This window comes from Amblyomma mixtum, chromosome 2 (genome assembly GCF_055824585.1).
Source record: "Amblyomma mixtum isolate Tamu chromosome 2, ASM5582458v1, whole genome shotgun sequence".
NCBI classification, from domain to species: Eukaryota; Metazoa; Arthropoda; class Arachnida; order Ixodida; family Ixodidae; genus Amblyomma; species Amblyomma mixtum.
The window spans coordinates 268,996,507-269,023,031 of NC_143013.1; the positions used below are offsets into that span (position 1 = coordinate 268,996,507).

A 26,525-nucleotide genomic window follows, 5' to 3' on the forward strand; every position below is an offset into this window, starting at 1 on the left:
TTTTTTTTTTTTTTACAGGACCAGGTAATGCCGGCTTTTCGGACAGGACCCGTATATACGGGAACCTGTTTCATACAGGATCCTGTAAGAACACAGGAGGAACTTACAGGTTCCTGTTGGATACAAGATTATATGCCGGTTATCTACAATACATGATCCTGTATTATTACAAAGAACCTTTGCTCATCACAATCCAAATAGGTTACGGCAATTTGTAAAAGAAAACCTTGTTCACGTAGCTAGGCCCACCACTGTCCGTCTCCTTTGTTCATCAGAGGAAACACAGAGCAGAGGTTAGAGATGCTGCACAACATATCGTCAGTGTAAGCGCAGCTCTTAAAATTAATTCTATGCTTATAAATATATATATATAGATATATATTTATATACGTAAATTATCTGTACAGGACATAACGCATATGTTTAAGGAAGCACACAAATCGCAAGGCTATAAGGTACAGAAAGCCGCTAAATATAGCTCAGTTAGCAAGGGTCTGAAACCGTGCGCACGCCTGTACAGCAAGTGAGCGCGCTATCGAATTACTTTGCTGTCGCTGGCATTCTTTGCGGTCGACAATGCAGTAGCGAAGTAGCGTTACCGAAAGCTGCTATGGTGCAACGGTTCCTACAGTTGGGACTGCTGAAAATGAAAAAAAAGACAAAAAGAGGCAGCAAGATGGTTATCTGTAGTGGGAAAACATTACCAGCAATCATTTGTCCAACTATGATAGTAACAAGGCGCATTAACAAAGCGGTGAAATAGTAAGCGTTCCTTCTCAATCAAATGCATAATCGAATATTCTTACATGTTTATAGGCAGTAGTGCAATGAGGTTCTCACATCCAGCTTTTCTTTTTTTTTTTTTGCTGCACCTAAATAACGGCGGCGTCTCGGTGAAGTTAAGGCGTCAAGAACAGATGCAACTGAAAATGGCGGAACACTTTTCTCTCCAACATGTGCTTTCAAAAATAATCAAGAATAAAGGACAAAAGATGAAATGAAGCGTAGAAAGAATCATCGTGTGAAAAGAATGCAATGTATTGTATGTGCCTGCCCAAAAGAAATGCAAACTGAAAATGTGGAGATGAATAAAGAAGCCATGAACTTGTTGCCGAGGTTTACCTGTAAGGAACGTTCGCAGCACATGTGAGCAAGACAAAGAAGTTTTACACTTAGCAATTTGCACTTTCACAAGTTTTCACAAGCATAAGTTTCACAACAAGGGTGACACACATTACACTTCAAAGACTGTCCGCCGTCCAACGAAGCCCGAAGCAGAACACAGCCGACGTGGGCTGCTCTCAACTTTGACGACCATTTCAAGTGACGTGATAGGCTGGTAAGTTCCAAGTGACGCCAACGACCTTGAGCAAGAGTTGATCCTTCACCATACACACACAAGCACTCGGGAAACGATGTACAGAGCGTGGCAACCCACACTGCAATGTTCCGGGCAGTATCAAAGTCCGTCCTAATAGTTCGCTTAATGCGCGGGGAATGCTGGTGTTCGTTGAAATCGAAAAACCGGTTTAGCCCAGTAGCCCTCGACGAACACGAGAAGCTGCAAATGTAGAGCTTGGGCGTCGACGTTTTTTTCTCTCTAAAAGAGCGGAGTTCGAGGCATGGTATGTGTATTCGCTGTTCGTTCCGTCCATTCTTTTGTTTTTCTTTCAAAACCAAACGGAAGAACAGAGCTGCGTTGGAAGTAACCCGACCAAGACAAAAGAGCCACCGAATGCAGGCATGGCGGATAGACATCTTGGATGTAAACGGGCCAACCTAGCATCAAGTCTGTCGAAGTGAATTCCTCTTCTGCCATCTTTTCACTGAGGAAGAACTGCGTCACCGTGTCTTCGGCAGGACTCTGTGGAAAACGCCGAAATTAACTGGGGGCTGCCCATATGTAGAGTTTGATGGAAGTACCATCGTTCCTGTCTATAGGGTTCTTTCCAAATCTAGTTTTGAAATGTTTCTGCACGGGCCACAAAGACCTTCTTTTCTTTTTGTCCGAGTTCAAGGGAAGGCCGTATCCTCTCAGTTTTGCGGTCGGCCTGTCAGGATTACATTGTCCTTTGCTGTGACTCCGGTGATGGGAGGGTTAGGTCTTTTGCTTAAGGACTGTTCCACATGCATTCACAATTCACTTCCAGATCGCGGAGCAAGACGCTGTAGCTGCGCCTCGTTTCTGTGGATGCTTCTGCGCAAAGCTGACCTCGCAGAGAGGACAAGGTGACGTAATGCTGTCTCAACGTGTTACACTGATGACATCTAGCAGCAGGTGTTGCAGGGCCGTACGGGCAGGATGTGCTTTCCTTGCTGTACAAGAGACAGGCGGTCCTTCCAGCTGCGCTGTGCGAAACGCTAGCGTTCAATTCTTCAAGGTTCCCTGCTTCCTTGTAAAAAAAAAAAAATGTGCTTGAATTTCCAGGAAGACACAGCAAAGTGCGTTCGTTTATTTCCGCTCGCTTTTCTTTCTTTTTATTTTGTTCGAGCCACACTTTTTTGCACGACGCCGCATCGAATGAACGACGAATGCTTCTGCAGTCCAGAGAGCCAAAAGCTACCGGCTGTCTTTGAAAATTGTTTTCGAATAGGATGACTTTCGGAGAAACTACAGGGAACGCGTTTCGCGCAAGACATCCACCTCTTCTTCTCGTGCTTTCGTCCGAGCCTTGGCGTAGTAATCGTCACGTATAGAGAGAGATACGTGACGGGCGGCTTCTCACTCCGGCTGAGCGGTTCCTCAGGCTACACCTGCGAACGTCATAACTCCGAATAGATACAAGAGCTCCGGCTCCAAGAGCTCGGGCGCCAAGAGTTCCGGCGCCAACAGTTCCGGCGCAACAGTTCCGGATTGAAGAGGTCCAGCTTCAAGACGTCCAGCTTCAAGACGGCCACCTTCAAGAGGTCCAGCTTCAAGGGCTCCTTTGGAAACACACTACCTATAGCGCGCTCGAACACATGTTTCCATGGCCTAACAGTGAAGTGCAGCTTGTTCAGTGCTTGCCGAGAAAAGTTACGACACCATGCTATTCACACGGGCGTCACCGTGAGTGTTTCGATGGTGCCCTGGGAGAACACCCTCCGGTGTTGCTGCTGTTGTGGCGGTCGGGGCTGCGGCTGAGGAGTGCTGGGTCGAAAGACACGAGGCGCAGGAGGCGGCTTAGACAACACCACCGTCGTCGTCGTCGCGTGGTAGGAACCCAGGCCGCTGGTGCTGGGTTTCGGGAGCGAGTTGAAGCCCAGAACCCGGCCCAAGGAGTCCTGCGCCAGCGGTGGTGCCACGGTTAGCCGGGTATATATCAGTTTTCCCTCTGCCCATTAAAAATACAGCTAGAAAAGATCTAATCTTAGCACTCAATACCTCAACGTTCGTGAGGACCTGGCAGAAAGCTATTTACTAATTCGTATTCCGTGTCCCGCTTACAGGCGAATGCACGCAACAGCCTTAGCAGTTAACGGTTTCGGCACCTTGTGGCTTATGAAAAATCCATCAACAATATTGAAGGTTTATTCGGGGGTGAGAAACCTGATGTCATACAACTTCCATCGCATGCAGAGATGCTAATCGATGGCTGTGTTGGTGCACCCACATAAGCTAGTCAGGTTGTGTGGCTGCATTCATTGCGTCAGAGAGCCCTTACATTACCTGACGTACAATGAAGTAGGGTTAATATAGCGTGAAAGAATTTTATAAGGGCCAATTCGGATCATACTACAATGCTTTTATGGTAAGTTTTTTTCACTTGTTTCATTTCGCCGCGTGCCATATAGCAGGGTAGAGAAGAGGCTGAGAGCCTTTAGTGAGCCTTTCACACTTCTAGTCTAAAAGTGGCCAAAAGCTTGGCTTCAAGGCATGCAAAAAAAAAAAAGAGATGCAAGCCGATAGCAAACTGCAGATCAGCGTGCTGCGAAGTACAGCGAAAACAACCCTTTTCTCATAAGCGCACCGCAAGTATTTTTTTTTTTGCTTAGTAAATAGCTATGCATGCTGCCTGTGTTAGTAGCGCATAGCAAACACAAAAGCGTTATGTTTTGCTTCAAAGCAGTCTCACGCGAGAGTTGATTATGTGGTAGGTTAGCTTTGCATTCATCTCGTGCCAACGGGTGGGCTCTGTTAGAATTTCGCAGGTCTGAATCCAGATCGGCAACCCTGGACTCGTTGACGGTCATGCTGCTGCAATTCGGCTAAGGCACCGCCTTCACCAGACATAACTGTGCGATGTCATGAAAGCACAGACACGTTCATATTAAAGTTGTTAAACACAACCACAAGACAGCCATGCTACTGTCCTTGGTGGAAGGAAGAAGCTAGGACGGAGCAACGGCCAAAACACGCCCATCAAACTCAGTAAGCTTTGCTCCCGCTTTTTTTTGCCAACTCCGCAAAATTTGGCTTAAAATGTGATCACCATAGTTCTGGTGCCATAGGATCCTTGAGTACGCCCGCCATTTTAGCCTAATAGTTGCTATACCAAGTATACAGCAAACACGGAAGCCGCGCACATATATGCATACATTCTCCTCGTTGTCTGCCAACCACGATGGCATCCATTTTATCACGCCTGTTAACAAACAGCCGCTGTTCTGAACAGAGAATTCAGGGGGAGTAACGAGTACTAATCGGGCAACGTGAATGTTCTCCGCATGAGGGTATCTTGTACTCTAGAAGATACCGCCCGTGGCGCATTCATAGCTGTCCGCACTGGTCAGGCCAGCAGTCTGTTTCTAACAGCTTCTTTTCTTCCACAAAAAGAGGCACAAAATTAAAGGCTCACTTCTTCCAACCAACGACGAAATCGGTTTAGAAATATTTTTTTTTTGCCGCTTGTGCATGCTTTGACCTTTAAAACGATGCCGAAATGCGGTCTAAAAGTCTCAGTTTCGTGGTAATAGCAGCTATCACGATATCGACCACATTCGCGTGGCCTGAAAGCACCGATGTTGCCAGACTATAGGACGTCCTATACTTGGTCCGCACAGTGACGGCGGACCATCAAGAGGCGTTACCGCAATGGTTGCCACCGCGGTTAGAGAAAACTGCGGAGAGGGTATTTATAATAGTGCGGCCCATAACTTTCGTTTTAAAATCGGCATTTTTACTCCACGCTTCTTGGAATAGGGGCCACATTATTGGTCGACTAAGTAACGTTTTTTTAAGCGCTTCTGGGGCCGACCCCCTCCACACTCTAACACAAATAAGCCTACATGGGAGTCAAAAAGGAATAAGCTGTCCTCTAGAGCACGCCTGCCTATATGGGGGTAAAGAGGGAGTAAAATGTCTTCTAGAGCATGCCATTTTAGGGGAGCTCGGTGAAAGTTCTCGTAACCCCGAGAACTTCGCATGTTCTGAAGAAGGAATTCGCTTTCGTAAGTATGCCGTACTCCTAGAGATGAAAATCTACCCGAGGGATTGGGAAGCATACACTTTCCCTTAAGAAGAGTGCACTAGAAGAGAACTTACTCCCTTTTTTACTCCTCTCGTGTTTAGAGTGCATTTTTATGATACATTTGGATTATTTCTGTTACAGCTGCGCCTCTGCTCAAGTGAGGGGTAAAGAGCTTCAGCAGCAACCGACGCGTTCAGAGCTTCACTTACAAGTTCTGAGACGAACTCTGCGAACTAACGCAGGTTCCAGACAAGGGAAATTAGAATACACCAAATACGACTGTCGGCTGTGCGAGCGCGCCTGAACACACTGGGTCGATTAAAACACGCGTGATTATGAAGAGAAGTAGTCAGGAGAAGGCGTTACCGTTGGGGTACAGAGTGATGAGTAGGATTAGGATGCATTCCAAGGCAAGTATGTTTTGAGAAGAGGAGAGCGACGGTTTCTTCTAGGAGAGGCTCAGCTGTAAAAAGCACCAACAAACAGCGTCAGCACAAAACGAAAGAAGGACTGAAAACGCACAGTAAGGCGGCAGAGTATGTAACAGACACGTACGGGGAAAATAAGAGCGCATATGTTTGTAGCTCGCGCATGCAAGCATGTGAAAAGCGAGATGCATGCTGACTACATTGCGCACTGCTGGCGTCTGCAGTTAGGTGCATCATTTGCAGCAGCAAGCACTGAACGTTCCCACCTCACCTGTGAGTTTTTCCAGCCAGCGGACTGCATTTTTGGCAGCGTAAATAACAAGTGCAAAGATCCGTGAGACAGTGCATAAAGTGATTCGCGCGGCAATGCAGGCATGCTCGGAACTATGGGGTACTCGGCGTGCAGTGTAGGTTTGTTTGGTTTGGTTAGTTGGTCAAACCAAACCAAACCGCAGTGTAGGTGCCACAGCTATAGATTTCTGGGTTCTGACTGAACCGCGGTTGTCTTATACTCACTGCTCTTACATGTCACTTAGCACGCACAACAAATAATCACTAAGCGTTTCATGACGATTCAGATAGTTCCTTTCAGTACGTAAATAGATGTTCAAAACATACTTAAAACTTCGACGAAGAACACGGCTTATTAAAACGTTCACCTTTCACATGCAGCACGAATTTAAAATCTCGTTTTTATTTCTTTATGTGCTTTTTAAGTTTTGTGTAGCAGCGTTTGAGGTTGCTAACCGAATGAACCGGTTCAAAACTCTGCGCAAGTGTATAAAGCTACAGCGGACATGACGTTGAAGTGGCTTTCAAAATTTGATCGAACATTGCATCCAGCCTATTTTTAGGTATGTTTGTAAAACTGAATAGGTTGGCGGAAGGAACAATATTTTTTTTCGTTGATGTGTTTGAGCACGACTTAAACCAGTGTGGAATAGGTAGCACTTCGGTTTCTATGCTACACTCTACACACCTGGTAAGCCTTACTAGCTTTGCATTAATGTTTTCGAGTTCAAGTTTAACTTAATGGGTCTAAATTAACTAAGAAAATGACAGTGATCATTTTATCCGAACCACATTAGCGTGGTACTTTTAGTTAGCCAAACGCATCAATCTCGGTCACTTACATATTACAGAAGAATAAACATGAATCACTAAAACGCATTAGGCCAGCTCAACCGTAATTAGGTTAATATTAGTAACATGCTTTTTTGGCAGACACAGATGTGTTTAGCAAGCAAACACAAACGTAGTTTTCTCTGCTAAATTGATTGTTAGTTGTTGTTCGCAGCATTCCAGGCATAAGATGCAGCGTAGTACGTGGTCGCTACCGTAGCATGCAGTGTATGCGACTGTAAGTTCAATGGTCACATACCAGCGGCATAGAGAAGCTTGCTTAATAAGGAACCTGCAGCAAATATAAAATCTGTACTATGCACTACCATATTAACATCGGAAGCGTAAACAAAATCTTTCCGCCTATACTCGGCCTTTCACAGAATTCCCTGTTACTACATAATTAGGCCTGCGACAAGCGACATCCACGGCTGCCCTGCGGACGGGAAAGCAATGCGCTGCTGCGCGCGCGAAACGCTAAGTGCACACCTGCGTGTAGGTGGTGGTCTACACATAAAAAAAGAAGAAACAAAAACGCACAGAAGACAATCACCGTGTGGACAGTCGTCGAAGGCACGGCGCATGATCAGAACAAGAAGAAAAAAGAAAGGCATGAAACGAAACAGTGCCGACAAGGAAGGGAAATAGGGGGTGACACAACTACAGCAAAGAAGGCAAGACGTACAGTACAGGTACAAGGAGCGACAGATAGGGGATGTAAGAAAGAAGAGTGAGGCAAAAAGAGGTGCGCCAACACACAGAGAGAGGCTAATCAGAAATAGCAGGGGGAGAAGAAGAGGTGTATACGCTCACCCGAATACTGGAGCGTCTCTTGTCCGAGGCCCCCCTCTCGGAGGAGCGAGCCCTGGAGGCCCGTCCGAAGCTTCTTCCCAGGGAACCCGTGGCCGAGGCCAGGCGCTCGCCGCTGCGTTTGCTCTCCACGACGGCCTCCGCCTCCAGGGACATCCTGCGGACGTCGCAAGGAGAGCGCGCGTCGTGAGAGAGCGCGGCCCAGCGGCTCCTTCTTATCCTTTAGGTATACGCGCGCAACTTTGCTTGGGCCCTTGGGCGCGGGTAAGCGCCAGAGCCTCTCAGGGCCCACCGTTCGCGAGGGAAAAGAAATGCGGCGAGCAAATGACGTTAGAGGGCGTAAGCTGCTGTTACGTACGTGACGCAACGCGAGCGCGCGCAATTAGGAGGCCATGGTAGTGGAGTTCGATTCGCCACTGTTTTTTTCCGTCCCTCCGGTGAAGATGCGGCGTAAGAGGGACCAACGCAGCCCACGCCCTTTTCGCCGCGTTCCTCGTGCAACAGTTGTTTTCTCATGGAGGTTACGCGTGTGTTCTTGACTGCTCGGTAATTACCGTCCGGTACGGTAAACCGAGCGCTCAGAGAGAGAGAGAGAAAACAAATTCACGAAAGGTAAGGCAGTCCTATTCCCGGCGGCCTCAAGTAGGTTGCTCTGGACAGCTAATCTGCGCCCGTCAGCGGAGAAGACGTGGTCTGGAAGTAGCACAGACAGCATGCGAAAGTACAAGGCGAGCGTCGTAAAGGTAACTCAGGGTCAAAACCTCAGACAGCGCAAGTTTGCTCGAGAGTTTAACAGTAGTTTGCTTCCTGCGTTTTTGTATTGGAAGCCTAGCAAATGACTGCGGATTTTGGTTTACAAAAAATGCTTGGGCCGAATGAATGCTGCATCCTAGAGGAAGAATCCGATAGCTGTAGTAGCTTTTGAATAATTGTAATATATTGAATAGTTAAAACAAGCTGGCCGCCGCGGTGGCTCAGTGGTTATGGTGCTCGGCTGCTGACCCGAAAGACGTGGGTTCGATCCCGGCCGCGGCGGCTAAATTTCTTTGGAGGAGAAATTCTAGAGGTCCGTGTACTGTGCGATGTCAGTGCACGTTAAAGAACACCAGGTGGTCGAAATTTCCGGAGCACCCCACTACGGCGTCTCACATAGCCTTAGTCGCTTTGGGACGTTAAACCCCATAAACCAAACCAAACCAGTTAAAACAAGCTAGCGAGTTTTTAGTTCTGTTTTTCCTTCCTTTATCTCTTTTTCTGTTTTGTATATCTTTGTTTGCTTTTCTGCCAAGAACACCAGTTCGTTTGTTTAGTTTTTTTGATGTTCGCTTTTCATTGTTAACGGGTGCCGTCCATCTTGAATTCGCGCTTGCAGTATAGTCCAATTGTTTGCAAGAGTGCGAATGCGTCAGTTCTCTAATTAATTTATTTTGGCACACAGAAGTGATATAAAACGTTAGTAGGTCTATGGCGTGCAGTCTCCAACATTTATAAACGTATCGATATAAACTCATTTGCTAAGCCTACTCACTACAGTTTCAGCAACCTCTGAGATTGGAACCTAATACATACACGGGAAATATTGACGGCAAATGGCACCAGTGGTTTTGGAAGCCGCAGTTTTTTCAGCGCTCTGTACTATCTTCTCCTTCCTGTTTTGTGTTCGCGCTGCTGATACATATAGTGTTTAGAGGTCGCCTCATCAGTTGTGAATCGCTGTGGTAGTTATCATTGTTACAAAGATCAGAAGCCTACAGAAACGCCAACTATAATCGATCGAGTTCTGAGGGCTAAATGATCACAAAATAGTACTTCATTCACAGATTGTGGCTAGCTCGGAAAAGTTGTTGTGTTGCGTTGGGTTTAATGGCGCATAAGCAGCTAAGGCTATCATGCGCCAAGCTCAGCTCGGAAAAGTAATGGCGATATATGAATACAATAAATTACGTAGTAGGAAGCTGGCAGTTGCCGAAGTAATATGTTTACTTTGTGCTAAATAATCTGGGTACGGAGTTTTCTCTTCGCGAAATGCAATCGGACTTCCTCCAGCTTTTTCATTATTTTCCACTTCCTCGTCAAAAATTTGCGAGGACACTTTGGCAACTAAAGTGTTCAGAGGCGAAAGCCGAGGACACTATGCCGTGACGACTTCCGGTGGATGTGACGTCCCACCGTTCCCGTGGCTATGTCAATACCCAAATTATACGTTTTTCGGGGATGTTAAGTGATAATTACGTTTAATTACACATTTTTCTATCTAATTTGACAAATCCGACGTTTTTCCGACCATTCTGTGATAATTTTCATTATGCCGTGTGAACTTCCGGTGGATGTGACGTCACACCGTTCTCATGGCTCCGCGCTATTTCGACGCAATTTAGACATTTTTGCCTATAATTAATTAAATAGTAAATCTATAGTCATTAAACTTGGCTTCTAGGTTTATTTCATCCTCCCCTATCTGAAGCAACCATTGGTTTCCTTCTATCTTTTTTTTTAGTTCCCGAGTTAAACGCATGTGACACCCTCTGCTAACGGACGACAGTATGAGCCATTAAAGGCTTACGCCTTAAAATGCGTGCGATTCCGGAGAGCTTCCGCAGCCAGAGTGCTCCCAGGTTGGCTGCGGAAGCATACCGGAATTGTGGTGCCCAACAAGTGTACTAACACGCACACACTTCCTCTAAACAAGAGCGTGAAGAAATACCCGTGCTTTACGAAGCTTAAGAACAGTGACCAATCGGCGCTGCAACGTTCGCACTCGAGTAAGAGCGCTCTCGAGTGCGCGTGGTGTGCATACCTGGCCGGCTGCACGAGGTTCTCCAGCTCGGTGGTGAGGTGCCGCCGGATGATGTTCTTGGAGACGGGGATGCCCAGGGCCTGCGCCATCGTGTCGGCCGTGAAGGAAGGTTCGAGCACCACCAGGGCTCCGTGCACGCCGCTCTCGCGGAGGTTCTCGGCGTACTCCTGCGCCACGCGACACAAAAACACTTTATAAAATAATATAAATAAAGCGATATCAAATAAAAGCGCGAGAGCGTCGAAGCTGGACTGACAGATCAGTGTCCCACGACGATGACAGATACGCCATTTTTACCGAGAGCAGTGTGTTTCGTCAATGCGTGAGTTGACCTTTAATTGATCGAGCATCCCAAGGAGCACAGGTAATAGGCCAATATTGGCAAAACATTAGCAAAACTGGCAAACATTGGCGAGACCATTCTTTTCCAATATTGGGCCGATCCCCTGCGCTGCCTGGGATACGGGGATGGCGACGTCGGCTCTCTTGAGATAGTGTGGCTAATCAGTTTTGACGAGAGTGGATGGCCATCAGCCAAACGCGTATCATCGGAACTTGGGTACTACCACCACGGCCGACTCACCCCTAGGTCTATGGAGCGAGCCCACTGGATGAACCGCTGGTTGGTCCACACCAGGGGGTCCACGTCCAGGTGCCGGCAGTGGGCTCTCCTGTGCGCCAGCGCACGCAGGTCGAAGCGTAGGGCGCGCAGGAGCTGCACGCCACGAAGCAGCGAGGTCTGCTCGTGCCGGTTCGTCATCTGCGAACACGGTCCGTCGTCCATGCATGAGCTCAGGCAGAGGAGGTCGCCGTTTCTGTACATGGATTCCTTCGGCCCGGTTAGGTATACGTATTGTCTGTCTTCGACTTTGGAGACTTACATTCTTCATGAGAGTACTTTCAGCGATACACCATTCTATTCCGTACACCGAGCCATACACAGTGCAAACTTCCTCTTTTATGCCGTTTTATCTGTTCATTGCCAAACACGAGCAGCAAAGCGAAAGAGCGCCTACCCAAACCAGCGAGAGAAAAAAAAACACGCTTTCACAACAAGTATTGCACCTACATCGTGATTTTCAACTCTTTGCACGTTAGTGAATTTTGTGTTGAGAAAGTTCTGAGTTGCTGACCTGCAAATGTTGCGTATTAGTTACCGTCAATGGTAGAAGTGAGACAGAAATGAATTGGGAAAAGTTGTTGCAGAATACGCTCCCAGGACGCTCGAGATATGCGGAATGTGCTGTCGAGAGATCATGGGAGCTCTTCAGTATTAACTGCGATGCACAAGGTGCGAAGTAGTGAAAGTGCACCTCATCTTAAAGTGCGCTAATGCATTTTACTTCCGCGAGAAAGTTGAACGGAATACATGACATTATCTGGCCACTCGGTGCCTCTTCCCAACATTGCGATTTTTGTCGGTAACTATAGGTGAGCCCACCAGGAATTATTTATCGGTCCCGTTCGCTCCAAACGACAGCGATAACCTTTAATAAGGCTGACAGCGAGTTCCGGAGGAGTAGGAGTGGACAGCGAGGAGTGGAGGAATAATAAGCGTTTATAGCCTTACCCCTAGCCTCTTGTCGAGGTCGCGTCGGCTGAGCGTGTCGAGCACGCGGCCGTCCACCAGCTGCGCGCGGAAGCTGTCCGCGTGCGCGGACAGGCCCAGGCTGGACAGCCACTCGCCGCACACCCACGTGTGTGTCACCAGGCACATCTTGGGGTACGGGCTGCAAACACCGGGGGGGGGGCGCATACACACATTTTACCCAGAGTGACGTGGAATACATACTCCTGAAGATCCGGCATTTCCCTCTGTGATGCAATACAGGTAAGCCAGTTGTCGCTCTTGAGCAAAACAAAATGATGATGGTGCCACGTACCATATGGAGGGTTCCCTGTGCTCTTCGATTGCAAGGCGCAGTTTTCGCCTGTGCATGACGTTGGTCACGCCCAGTCCTGCTTCGAGCTCAGCGTCGGACAGCTCTAGTAGAATCTGGAAGGTCAGAAAGATGAGATGTTGCGCCCAGATGAGGGATGCAAGGAAAGCAGGAAGTCATATCCGTAGAACGAAATCATTTGACAGTCACAGAAATCAAGCAGCGAGAGGTCGGACTCCTACCAGCCTTACCCTTGACTAGCCTCGACTGCAGCTATAAATCGATGATTTTAGGGGTGTACAAGATATGCCATGCACTATCATTCTGATTGTGAAGGAAAATTTTATCCAATAAATAAATACGTGTGGGATATCTTAGAATATATTAAAGTGTCAACACCCATTTTTAAAGAAAGCTGGGTACGGGTGACTCAGCCTGATGAATTAAGGACTCTGCGGCTTTTACTAGCGCACACCTGACAGGACGCGAAATTTGTCGCCGTTTTACTTCAGGAACGCAAAAAAAAAAAAAAACCTCTGTGAGCGGGAGTCAACCGCTCCAGCACAGAACGCCTCAAGCTGTCCCCTGCGTATCTAATTAATACCACGTGACGTTATGCACGCCACAGCATACGTGGCTTCACAAAAACGGTCGGCATTACGATACGGATCAATCGCGGAAAATCCACACCTGATTCGCTAAAACACATGCGCCTTGCAAATTGCTGAAATAAAATGACATGGCATACCCAAAACACCGGCTAATCCCTCAAATTGTAGACTTACACTACCTGCTGGCGCAGCCACGGGACAAGAGAAAGTACACGAACGACGGCGCGATGATTCTATTTTTTATTTTCATAAGCTTTGTACCGCATGGTCATTCCACCTGGCAGTTTCAATCGCAAAAAAATGAATCAACTCAGGACCAAATTATTGTAAGCAAAACCGTCGTTAGTGTCACGTCCTATTGCATTGTATCGTTTTGCACCGTACCGCACCGTACCGCACCGTACCGCACCGTACCGCACCGTACCGTACCGTACCGCACCATACCGTACCGCATCGTACCGTACCGTACCGTACCGTACCGTACCGCACCGCACCGTACCGTACCGTACCGTACCGCACCGCACCGTAGCGTACCGTACCTCACCGTGCCGTGCCATACCGCGACGTATCGTATTGCATCGAATCGTGTCGTATCGTATTGCAACGTATCGTGTCGTATCCTGTCGCATCGCATCGTATCGTACCGCACTGTATATGTATTCCGCACGCTATTGTTTCGTGGCAGTTTCAGCCGGCAATTTCAGTCGAAAGCAACCAGTTGATTGAGTACCAAGCTATTCTTGCATCAGCTGTCCTACATAAAAACCGATCCGCAACTCGACCCCATTAGCTGACTACAGCTTTATCTGTCACATGCTTCGCTCATTAGCTCATAGACCGTGTCGATAATCGAATATCAAATACAGCAGCGCCGGCAAGGCTGACAGGGACTCTGTAACGCACGCTTTACAGTAGCGACCCCATTCTAGGCCAATCTCTTTCCGAAAACAATTGCTTGTTCTTTAGCTGACAGGGCTGCACATTCGCGCCAGCAGCACAAGCAAGGACGGACTGCGCTTTGGCTGAGCTCCAGGCCCGCCCCGGCTTGCACCGCTGCGTTTCGATATATAATTCGCGAAGCGAGCGACGCCAGGGCCAATAGACAGGCGTCAGACTGGAAGACGACGACGAGTGCATCGCGCCGCCAAATGGCTTCATGGCCGATTGATCACGACGCTTTGTTGGCAACGGTCGCGGTCAATGGCCGCGCGAAACGGCCCTGCGATCAGTCGACGAGCACCGCTTGCGTGAGCCGAACGGCAGGAGGCAACAGCGGAAGGCATAGAAAGCCATTGATCCTCAATAATAACAGACTGAAAAAGGGCCAGGGACATCGGAAAATAAAAAGGAGCAAACAGCAATAGAGAGTTCAAATTGACGAGAAAGCTCCCCTGAGCTCGCTGGCGGCAAGCCTGAGCCATCTAAATAAAGAGGGAGGGGAAAAATGAAAAAGAAGCTTTAAGTGCCGCCTTAAAGGGCCCCGGACCAGGTTTCAACATTTCAAATACGCAAGTCCAGTCTGTAGATCGGACCGTTATGATCGTTTGTGCACAATATTGGAGCCACGCGAACCGTGCAAAGGCGAGGAAAGTTCAAATGAAAACCCCTTCTCACTCTTTTTCTACAAAGCCAACATCCTCATCGTCTACGCTATCACCAAAGACTTCACTGTGACGCTGCAGAAAACTGCATTTCATTGGCCCGTCATTCTGGTTTAAGGAAAAATGACGGCCGACGTCGCGTCGCCTGCTAGTTGCCGAGCCGCCCGTTTAACAGAGCTGAGTTGCCCTTTGATTCAAGCGACTAGGTCTGAGAACAAGTACAACGCGTACAAGCGTAGTGCATAGTACTAGCAAGAACAGCCGCCACCTCTCTAGCTTCTCGCTCAGAGTGTTTTTGTCCTGAACAGTCGTTGAATACTTGACGGAGCTATACGGTCTATGACTGGCTTGATAATGGTTCTTTGGGCTGGCTGGTTTTACATCTCGCACGCTACAGAGCTTGAAAAACTAGCCTAAAAGCAAGGCACAGTAAACAAATGACAAAGAACATAGAAGCCGGTGACATATACACGGATGGTGGCGACTGAACTCGCTGTCCTTCAATCACTCTTCTACACTCAAAAGGCTATGGGATTTACTCAGGCAGATAACCACTGACAGAAGGATATGTCCCTCCACACAACGTATATGACCAATGACTTGTAATATATTTTAGTGTGAAACCACTACTTCATGAAGTCAAACCGGCTCACCGAGTTTGCGCGAAGCTTGACCTTGAGGGCGACCTTGGCCAAGCCATAAATAAATATTATAAATACTGGCGCTACTGGGTTTCGAACCCATGGCATGGCGGCGCGAAAAGATCAGCTTCGCTGGCCACTGTACGAGAGCACTATGCTATCACCGTAGCCGATCACGCCTCGTGTTAAACTGCAACATACTATCGTGTTGTGCATTACACATGGTCGGCTTCATGACTAGTACTACTATGGAACCTGTATACACACTCTGGCGCTGTGCACTGCACATTGTCGTCTTCATCACGTAACACTACTGGAATGAAGAAGATGGCCATGCGCCCACGCCAAGGAGGACGAAGCTCTAGAGGCGGCAGGTTGACGCTCGTGCTGGAGAACTGCTCCTCGTGACGCTGCCCATCGGCCCACTACTTCATCGATTACTTGTTCAAAAGTCTTCGTAGCCGGTGCTTCCCACGTCCCAATAAACCATCCTTCACTGCTATCGAACTAATATCGTCGCCAGACGTACCGACGATCCAGCAAACCAAAACCACGAGACAACCAGGCTAAACACATGCTTTCGCAAGTCTACTCGGTTGAACTACGTTAAAACCATGCCACTTTTTTGTTTCCTTCTTCTTTTGTTGCGAAAGCTGCACTACGCGAGTCGCCGAGCCATTTCGCGGAGCTGAAGAAAAGCCATACTGCGCATGTGCGAGGCAGTGACGTCACACGGCGCACAGCTGGCGCGCAGCCGTCGTCACTTCGCGGGTGACTCAGAGGTGCCGCCGCCGCTCTCGCCAGTAGCGCATGCGCGGTAGCGGCGCATAGCTAGCGTGCCGGGGCCGTCCCCGCTGCCGCGTGCTCTCCACAGCCTCTCTCTCTCACCTCGTTGCTTTTACAATCCTCCAGGTCTAACCAGAGCTAAACCACTGCCAATTTTATCTTTCTTTTCGTGCTGCATATTAATCAGGAACACACCAGAATAAAAGATTTGGTGTATGTCAGCGCTACATCTTATCATTCTTCTTGCACTCTTTTACACACCCATGCACCCTGTTTATACCAGTTGTCAAGCACATTGCTGCGCGCCACATCGCCGAGTGGGAGGTGCGCCCCACCTTTCCGCTCTTGACGTTCTCGGCGCACATGGGCCCGTACTGGGGCATGGCCAGTGCCAGTTCCAGCCAGGCCAGCACCGTGGGGGCCTTCCACCGCTCCATGGGCGTGCCCTGGGCCTCCTCCAGCAGGCGAAGCTTCTCGGCCGCTTCCTCCTGCGACAGCAGCGGGGGTCCCCCGCCCAGGCTGGGACCGGCGCCCCCCTGCGGGGACCACGAGCACCGCTGCCGCTGCTGCTGGAGCTGCAGGTGGTGGTGCTGGTGCTGGGGCGACGACTCGGGGCCTGGGAGGAGGACAAGACCGGGGGACGGCTGTGAGTTCACACGGTACCCACGTCGTCATTCATTTCGGCAGGGACTGATACACTAGTATTGTAGATTTTGAGTGCTTAATGGATACCCCTCCAAGGTGTCTATTTAGAAAAATAAAGGAGATACAAACGCGAAACGCTAGGTGCAAATGCTGCAGGAATGCATCCCCACAGACTGCCCACAGAAGACTGTGTATAATATTGCGGCTATCTTCTAACTTACTTACTTAGTCCGATACTTATTACCCTCGATCAAAATTTGATTTGGTTTTTTTGGTTTTTTGTGGTTTAACGTCCCAAAGCGACTGAGGCTATGAGGGACGCCGTGGTGGAGGACGCCGTGGTGGATGACTCCGGACATTTCGACCACCTGGGGTTCTTTACCGTGCACTGACATCGTACAGTACACGGGCCGCTAGAATTTCGCCTTCAACGAAATTCAGTCGCCGCAGCCGGGATCGAACCCGCGTCTTTCGGGTCAGCAGCCGAGCGCCGTAACCACTGAGCCACCGTGGCGGGCCTCGATCAAAATTTACCTGAATGATGCATTTCTTCCTTAAACGGTGAGAGAAGTTTCTTGGTTTCTTTGGGTTTAACATCCAGAAGTAACTCAGGCTATGAGGTATGCTTTAGTGAAGGGCTCCGGAAATTTCGACCACCTGGGGTTCTTTAACTTGCACTGACATCGCACAGCACACGGCCCTTTAGAATTTCGCCTTCATCGAAATTGGGCCGCCGCGGCCGGGATCGAACCCGCGCTTTTCGGGTCAGCAGTCCAGCGCCGTAACCACTGAGCCACCGCAGCAGGTAGGTAAGAAAAGTTAGGAAGTCAAAACAATTACAACCTCCTTGAAAGGAAAAAAAAAAGCCCTATGCTACAGGGTGTGTACCCGAACATGGGACAACGCAACCCAGGTGCTGCAAGTACCCATGAAGCCTATAGAAAGCGTATGAAATTTCGCATCTGGCACAGGAGTCTCCAGGACGCGCAGAAAGCGATTTCAGCGCATAGGCGCTAAGTCTGCAAACAGTCACCTCATTTCACAGCAACATGAGATCGCCTTTTACCTCCAAAAGTGTTGTTTCAAGCAACAGGCTAATAACCGAATTATCGGCTTCAGTTGCCACTCACGCGTCTCGCGAGATCTTTTCATATAATACTTCAGTACAGAAAATGCGCTCCTTCCGAGCTGCACTGTGGAGCAGGCATTCCAGTGACATGTGCCGCAGCTCGTGACATTTCGGTTATCTCGCCACACAGTATGTCTGTGTCACGAACAAAAGAAGAATGAATTTAAAAAGGAGTATTGTTGCCCATCAAACCAAGAAATGCATTGTCGGACAAAATTAACTGTACTTTCACCATGAGATTGGATTGCGCTCCATTAGTCACATGCTTTCTACCCAAGAATCGACCTACAACACGCACAGGGATGATGCCATGTTAATCGAGACTCTGCACGGCTCGGTATTTCCCCCTGAACGGCAGAATAGATGTAAAATCGGTTCCAATCAACATTAATCAATTACGCCATTGTATAGCATCGTTATTTCTGAGTCTCGATAGAGCTTTAGATTTTATTCGACCTAGCCACGTCAAATATGTCGCGTACCGAGAGCTTGTACATTGAGTTGCATCATGTGCAGTATTCCCCATTGAGCCAACTAAGGAGCTCATCAGAGTGATCGGCTTCTGTAAATATTGCATGCTTGTCGACTAAACACTGAGTCAAAAAGATTGAAATATGCACAGTGGTTAGTCCTTGGGGACAGCGTTGCCGCAGTCATTAGTCCCTTGAAACACTCGAAGACAAAACCCGGATAAAAAGGAACTGCGTCACTTGGTCGTCACGACGAACGGTTAGTCCATGCGGAGAGTAAGTGTGGCGATGATCCTGTGCAGTTAATTCTCGGAGGGATAACTGTTCTTATGAGGACGAACAGTTTTAGCAACGCAGTTATTCTCGAGCGATTAACAACTGAGACACTTGTATTCCTTTTTAGCTTGGAGTGAAGAAAATCCAACACTTCCTTAGACACTAATCGCGAAGGGGTCATTATAGCTACGGTTCGTCCACGCACGCGGACTCACCACTTGTCGCTAGGCCTAAGAGCTGCAATTAGTCCCGTTTTGCCCGGTTTTGGTCTAGAGAGCATAGCCTGCACGACCTTGATGCCAGCTTGGAGTGAAGAAATACTCCCTCAGACTAATCGCGCAGGGGTCATTATAGCTTCGGTTAGTCCAAGCGCGGACTCACCATTTGGCGCTATGCCTAAACGCTGCAATTAGTCCCGATTCGCCCGGCTTTGGTTTAGAGAGCATGGCCTGCACGACCTTGATGCCAGCTTGGAGTGAAGAACAGCCAATACTCCCTCAGACTCTAATCACATATAGCTCATATAGCTACGGTTCGTCCACGCAACCTAGGCCTAAGTGCTGTAACTATTCCCGTTTTACCCGGTTTTGGTTTAGAGAGCATAGCCTGCATGCCGGGTGTAGGTGCGAGCGCGGGAAGATGCGCTCACCCGTGGTGCTGCCGTAGAGTGTCGGCTCGAGCGCTTTCCTCTGGCGCGCCCTGAGGAACACCCTGGAGATGGAGCCCCAGGGCGAGCGGCCGTCGCGGCGCTTCTTGGGCTTCCCGGGCGCGCCGCCGCCCCTCGGCGCGCTGTTGTCCGATGAGCCGCTGCTCTGGTAGATCTCCTCGGCGGAGCGAGACAGGCCCGGCAGGGCGGAGGAGCCCGACGCCGCCGACACGGGCGACTTCTTGGGGCTGTCCATGGCCCCGCTGCCGCTGCTCGCTGCTGCATTACGCCGATGGGGTAGGAGGAAACGAAAAGAGAATGCGAGAGGGAACTTGGGGACACAAAAATAGAACATTGACACGCATTTTGAGCAGAAATGTAAGGCGGGAACTTGCATCACAAGTCCCTCCCTAATGAGCTAATCATACGGACAGACACGACAACTGCAGGAGCTATTTGTTCTGCAGTGCACTGAGGAGGCTAATAACGTTGATGGTGTTTGCTGGTGACATTTAAGCTTGCAGAGTAACTTTCTAGTACGTGTTAGAAACCGTTTCTAGAGAGTTTCGCGGGCTGACTGCGGGACTCTTAAGCCAAGGAGAGTAAGAGTCATGCTGTGATCATTGATAAAGAAAATGACTGGTGATCAGATGATGTACCAGCCACATTCCTTTTCTGATGGCTGTGGTGTACTGTTAAGATGAAAGTGGCAGTGCTTACTAATAATAGCATACGGAGGGAATGGAGGCGGAAATTAAGGGCCCATCGGTTCAGCCAGCTATAGACATGGTCATCACTTTCACGCGGCTAAGCATACGCTTTATCGCGTGCTCTCCTTGTTTTGCTTGAAACTGTCACTAGCACTAGAACGCGTCGCTTGTGGGAATCGTCACTCGTAATGTCAGTCTAGACTGCTCCGGTTATAGAACGACTAATTTAGGAGTGCGACGGGCTGACGTCAACACCCCACGTCCCGCGAATGTTGTAACGCAGACTAAGGGCAACCGCAGTAGGCAGCGAAGGGGGCAAGGGGATGACAGAGGATTGTTTGTGTAGATTCCTAAAAATTGCATGATATCTAGAACAAACCATTATATATCACACAACCAGGCACATTATCAGAGGCTAGCAGGTCCTACATACCTGATTCCTGTTCGCAGAATAAACACGCATCGTCAAAACGTTTCCTGCGTTATACGAACGCTTGTGCCACAAGTGGCGGAGCCCAAGGCTTCCATATCTTTCCTTTCTTCGCACGTAATCAGTGCAGCCAAACAGGTGTTACAACGGTACACATCTAGGAAAGCATGCAGCATTACAATGGTATGTAGAAAACCAGCGAAAAGGACGCATTCACAAGGAGGAGAAGTACACAGGACAGCGTTGTCCTGTGTACTTCTCCTCCTTGTGCATGCGTCCTTTTCGCTGGTTTTCTACATTCCATGCACCAACTGGCCCAACAAGCTACGCTTCTTCAATACTAAGCATTACAATGTTCGCCTGTCATAGTCTTTCATTTAAATTATGCCCACTCGCGCTTTAACGAGTGGAGGGCCAGGGCTTACGAAAGCCCATATCTACAGCTAAAGCATACGCAAGCATTCCGTCACACATGGCTCGGGTGCATACCGTGGTGGCTGGGACTGGAGTCGTACGCCAGGGTAACTACGGGCGGCTCACTTCCAAGAGCGGGACTGCGGCAGCTTCTTCGAGACAGAGTGCCTTGCTGGAAGCCGTTGCTGCTTCCAGCGACGCCCTGAAGGCTCTCCACGTCTGACAGGTACGTCAGCTTTTCCTGAACCTGCACGAGGCAGCGTTGGCCTCAACATCCTGCAGTGCTAGTGCTAACAAACATCTGGTGACGAAGCCCATGCACATACGCAGCTAACCACACCTCAAACTTGACACCTACCTCCTAGAGACATTTACAACTGTGCAGTCTACGAAGCCTGGTATCATTTGTTGACAGAAAGGACTGTAAAGCGCTGTGCATTTTGTGAGGCCCCTTGTTTCACTAAAGTGTCTTGGCCAAGGCACCCTCTGTTGTCGTTGGGTGAATGTAAACTATATGCAGAGGCAAACGGTTTGCGGCTTGTGCGTGCTGATCGCAGTCAGGCAGCAAATGTAGAATGATTACTGTAAACCGTTACTCAGCCGCAGAACGACACCTCCGACATCGCTGATGCAACCAAAGCGCTAGATGAGTGAGAGCGACAGGTCTCTCAGCTATCCAGACTACCGTAAGTGCGCCACTACATAGTTCAGCAGGGAGCCCTTGGCCTGACGACCTTTGTCGAAAGCTGTACGTGGCCCATTATGTAAACATAACGATTGGTAAGACTTCACTCTGGTAATGTCAGCTTGTTGTAACAGTGAAACCATTAAAGCTGTGAATGCAGTCACATGGGGCAAAGAAGTCTCTCAGCTTTGCATCCACAACTCGTAATACCTGCTGCAGTTGTTCCTGGAGTTGCTTGATCTGGGCCTCCTTGATGCCCAGCTGGGCGCGTAGAGCCACACTGCGCTCTGCCTCGTCCCGTGCGTGCTTCAGAAGGTTCCAGCGCTCGCGGTCGCACTCCTCCCTCTCCTGCGCCAACTGAAACCGCGAACACAGCTGTGAACAACAACCCTGGGGTGGCAGCTGCAGGGTCACATCACATCCAGGAACTGGCAAACGTCATTACAATGATAAAGTGGCGCCCGGCGTCCACGGCTGTACTCCTTGAGAATGATTACAAGCACTCGAGAAGGAATGGCCAGAGTATGGGAAATAGCGGAAAGTAATAACAGTTTTACACGTGTACAGGACTTGTGCTGTGCCTGCCCTGATCTGCGGACAGTAGGGACAACGAGCTGATTCACGCCGTCCCAGGTTGCGGAGCATTAATGCAGGGGAGGAGATTGTTAGTATGAACTTTGCGGAGGACGTGCTCGTGCCCTTTGTTGAGTGAGGAATCTGCATAGGCATTCACGGTTTCAATGCAGGGGACCAAGTGTGAGTACCTACTAAAAATTTTGCAAGAGTCCCGAATAAAGCACGAGAAAGAAGCCTCGAAGAGAACAGCCGGGGCTGCGACCGATACAGTACGACTGCATAATTGAACGCCTACGACTAAAATGTGCGCGCAGCATTGTAGGAGTCCAAAGCTGCATACTGTATGTTATGGAGAGATGTGGAATGGCTACGAAATAAATGGTCACTGCAATCTATACAAATAAACAAAGCAGCACAGATAACCAGCCCAATACTGGAAATGTATTGGTAATGGCTGGTCCTACAAAGGACCAGGGCGAGACCATCCATTTGCCATATTGGGCCGATTACCTCTGCCGTTGGGAAGGCGACAGGTTCTCTTGGCTTTCGTCAGGGCGTTTCGTGCACTGATTCGGAACTGTATTCATGCCTTTAGGCACACGCATACCTGTTTGAGGCTGTGGTCACTGTCGTGCATGCGCTGCTCGTAGTTGCGGATGAAGTCGCGCAGTTCCTTCTCCTTGTCTTCCAGCGTGCCGTAGAGCTGCTTCATCTGGTTCAGCAGGTCGAACTTCTCCGCTTTCAGACGCTTGCGGTCTTGCTTCAGGGCTGCGAACGGAGCACCGTCGAAGAACCCCGTAAGCGCTCGACAGCGCGCACTCTTGAGAAGGTAGTGCACTCTAAACAGAAGGGAGTAAAAAGGGAGTAAACTCCCCTCTCTCTTCTATAAAAATTCAGGGGGGCACTTTGTTGACCTAAAGTGTGGTTAGGCGAAAGCCTTAAGCGCGGTGCTGCTGCTTGTGTCACTGATGTGTCGTTAAGATGTTAAGCTTCGCCTCTAAAGGCCCGTTCACACTTGCCCAAAAATCCGGAGAGCGAAGCGGATTCGCTCGCTGCAAAAACAAGGACCTGTTCTCACTTGTTCACGCGCGAGCGAGGCGGATCCGCCGTGCCGCTGCTGTTTCTCGCCTTTCCACACCGCTTCGCTGATAGCGGCATACACAGATATAGTGACAAAAGAGCATAAATTTACGCTGTCTACGTACCATAAGCGTATGCATGCTTACGTACGTTAAACGCAGGCGCATTCTCACTTTTAGTTCAGCGTTTGCTAGCACAGACGCCAAAATAGACTTTACCTATAGTGGCGCTATCTGGTTGTCAGGGCGGGAACCATTACTGTCCAAAAACCGACTCTGCTGTTAAGCCTAGAAGCGGCAGAATCGTCCCTCTGAATAAAAAAAATAAAGCAAGTTTATCACTTATACGTCTTCGTAGAGGCGAGATGACACGAAGCGAAAGACCTGTGCCGAATTTCTGGCCAGTGAACGCACTGAAAAAGGCAGCAACAACGAGGAGAATTCAATCCGAAGCGACGGGTCCGGCTTCGAAGAGCGCCGCCATGTTGGTCGCCGCGCGGCGGAAATGGGTCCAGCCCGATCGCCCTCGCCGCGCCGCTTTCCGCGTCGCTCGGCGTCAAAAGCGGCCGAATCCGCTTCGCTCGCCGGATTTTTTGGCAAGTGTGAACGGGCCTTAAGAGTGGAACGCGACAGCTTCTTGCAACGCTGCCAGGGAGTCCACAGAACGCCACCGCCCGTTCGGTTCTACGCCTTGCTCGTCGGTAAATTGGTTTTTGAAGAAAGGAAATGTATCTGTCTCGCATATCTCGGTGGACACCTGAACCTCGCCGTAAGGGAAGGGAGGACTCGCGTATCTCGGTGGACACCTGAACCTCGCCGTAAGGGAAGGGAGGATAAATGGGAGTGAACGAAGACACCGTATTCACTAGACGCGCCTTTGTTCATTCAAAACCATCGAGCTGGCATGGCGGAGTGGTTAGCATGCTCGTCTCGCACTCCGGAGACCGGGGTTCGATTCCCGAACTCGACCAATTTCCTACTCGGTTTTGTTTATTTATCTGGCCTGTTTAGAAAGGTTAATTAGGCTAATTGGGTGATTAAGCAATTAACCAAACTCTTCCCACTTACTTGGAGCATCACTATACGATCCCTTTAATTGGTTGGACGGTTACTTGCCAAAGTACAATTGGCCCGTTTGAAATTCGCGCACTGTGACGTCAAGACCGTTTCGACCAATTGAAAAGCGTGACATTTCTGTCGACAACTCCTGCTTACAACGATGAGGCATTAGAGGCTTCCGCCTTAAAAGGAAGTGCGCTAGATGACAGCTTACTCCCTTTTTACACCCATACAGGCGTATTCATGTTTAGAGTGTAACCTTATACGGGTGTGCAGGCTAGGGACAAATAAATTGAATAAAAGGAAGGTGTCTTAGTCATAGAGTTTCTTACTATTACCTAGAGGGAAAGCTGGCAGCCCGTCTATGGGAGTTTGCATGGCGACCCCTCGAGACCACTTCAGCCACCATGGGCGCTCAAAGCATCATGGGGCGGTGAGCTACTTGTTGCGGAACTGCAACTTTTGGCCAAAAAATAATAAAAAAGTAAAGCTGTTTGATAACTACAAACGCCCTAACATTCAATAGATTGTCTAATGATTGCAACAAACGAGCAGAAAAGCATTTAAGTGCAACGTTTGCCCAAAATAAGAGACGACTCGCTCTCCTATTGGCCAAGTAGTGAACACTATAAAAACTAATATTTCGTAATTAACAGGCGCGTTTTTAAAAGTAAATATGTTTTCAAAAGAGATGTTGTTGCTAAAATACTATAAGAGGATCTTTAATGGCATTTCGGAAAAGTGAAACCTTTTATTGGCGTCGTGTGTCGTCGCGTTTTCACTACTATAGGTTTTGCCCACTGCGTTCGCGCGAAAGTCGTCTGCGCACACACGAACAGCGTTTTTATTCGTTTTCGGAATGGAACGTCTTAGTAGTGCCACTCCATGTTCCCAAAAAATTACGACTGTGCCGCAACAAGTAGCTCCCCGCCCCATGATGCTTTGGGCGTCCATGGTGGCTGAAGTGCAGCGCCGCCAGCTTTCCCTCTAGGTAATAGTAAGAAACTCTATGGTCTTAGTACAGCGCACTACTGCCCTCTTTCGGAAGGTATCCAAAGCATGCCGTAAGAAGGCTGAAGATTCAATGACGGGTGCAAGGAAGGTAGAAAGGAGAGAAAGGAGATAAAATAATAAAAAAAACAGTGCAAGCGCAGCTCTGTCGTCTACCAGGAGGTTAGCTATTGAGCAGCGAAGCGTTGCAGAGAACGTCACGGTTCACAAAACGCGGCTCTCTTAAAGTCCCGTGGTAAGTTTGGAGTCCAGCAACGGTTTAAGCAGGCATCAAAGGAAAGTGGTTTAAAGGCAAGTGACTTAAAGACGAAGTTCTTCAAGAATCTTCCGCCGGGATCGCAGTCTAATGGGAGCGTAACGAGGTTAAAAAAAAACAAAAACCCTCCGAGACGTGACGCAAGGGACAAGCAATAAAATGAACTCTGAGACATAGAAAGCTGGAGTGGAGTGTTATTTCTCAGAGCTTGCGAAAACAAACTTAAAGCATGGATGTGTTTCTGGGTTTATTCTATGGAAAGTTACAGACAAGAGTGTACGCCTGTGGGGCCAAACTTTGGCGACTGACAATCTGGGATTGGCTTAACAATATTGGATAAAATACAATGAAAGAAAAAGTGATAGAAAAAAAAAGCGATGCGCCACTGTCCCGGCAGGTGGCTCTTTCAAGCAAAGGCAGCGGTGGGTCTTGGCAGACCCATTTTTATTTTTATTTTATTTACACATACTGCAGTCATGGAGACCAAGCAGGGGGCAACATTCAAAAAGCAAAAATAATATCAAACAATACGAAAATCCAGCGTTCCGGCCACAAACAAAGGAAACCAAACAGAGTGCAATGGTATTTTTAAGTTTACACATACGACAAGATACTCTTTTCAAAAGCAGCGGCATCATGAGCCGAAAAGACATTTGCTGGCAGTGAGTTCCATGTTGTGATTGTTCGGGGAAAAAATGAGTTTTTGAACGTATTTGTGCGTGCAAAGTACGGGGTAAGGTTATGGTTGTGGCTATTGCGTGTCTGTCGTGTAGAACGGGAGGATAGGAAAGCTAACAAAGCAGTAACCCATGTTGCCGAGCAACCTCTTGTAACCAATTGTTTATTTAACTGCCAGCTGTCGCGGTGCACAGTTTGCTCACAGTACGCTTGGCAGGCTGTGATGACGTTAAAGGTCACGTGACCTTGACGGCCCACCTGCTCCCTAGGGTTGTTCCTCTGGGGATTTTCCGTCGATTTTTTGCTTACGGCCAACGACATCGGCGCCGACGCCGGCTTTTCTGCGACACGGGGCCCTTAAACGCTATCGCGCCGAAATATGATACGAGATGCAA

The 26,525-nt window shown here is 48.8% G+C and overlaps 1 protein-coding gene across 4 annotated transcripts in view; it reads right to left on the reverse strand.

Annotated features, from left to right (window-relative positions):
• Positions 1 to 365: 365 nt before the first annotated feature.
• Positions 366 to 26,525, reverse strand: part of Liprin-gamma (liprin protein kazrin) — a 148,607-nt gene continuing 122,447 nt past the window's right edge. For 2 of the 4 annotated variants that reach the window (XM_089573925.1, XM_089573926.1), the window contains exons 5-15: positions 22,655 to 22,815; positions 21,682 to 21,828; positions 20,862 to 21,033; positions 19,236 to 19,511; positions 16,402 to 16,682; positions 12,431 to 12,543; positions 12,118 to 12,277; positions 11,131 to 11,307; positions 10,548 to 10,714; positions 7,754 to 7,907; positions 366 to 3,264 (exon numbers count right to left, since the gene is read on the reverse strand). In XM_089573925.1, the coding sequence (XP_089430051.1) occupies positions 3,034 to 3,264; positions 7,754 to 7,907; positions 10,548 to 10,714; positions 11,131 to 11,307; positions 12,118 to 12,277; positions 12,431 to 12,543; positions 16,402 to 16,682; positions 19,236 to 19,511; positions 20,862 to 21,033; positions 21,682 to 21,828; positions 22,655 to 22,815 (2,039 nt within the window). In that variant the 3' untranslated portion in view covers positions 366 to 3,033. Of the gene's footprint in view, positions 3,265 to 5,756; positions 5,854 to 6,089; positions 6,114 to 7,753; positions 7,908 to 10,547; positions 10,715 to 11,130; positions 11,308 to 12,117; positions 12,278 to 12,430; positions 12,544 to 16,401; positions 16,683 to 19,235; positions 19,512 to 20,861; positions 21,034 to 21,681; positions 21,829 to 22,654; positions 22,816 to 26,525 lie in introns of all 4 variants that reach the window. The other 2 variants (XR_016289132.1, XR_016289133.1) reach the window with 2 other exon arrangements.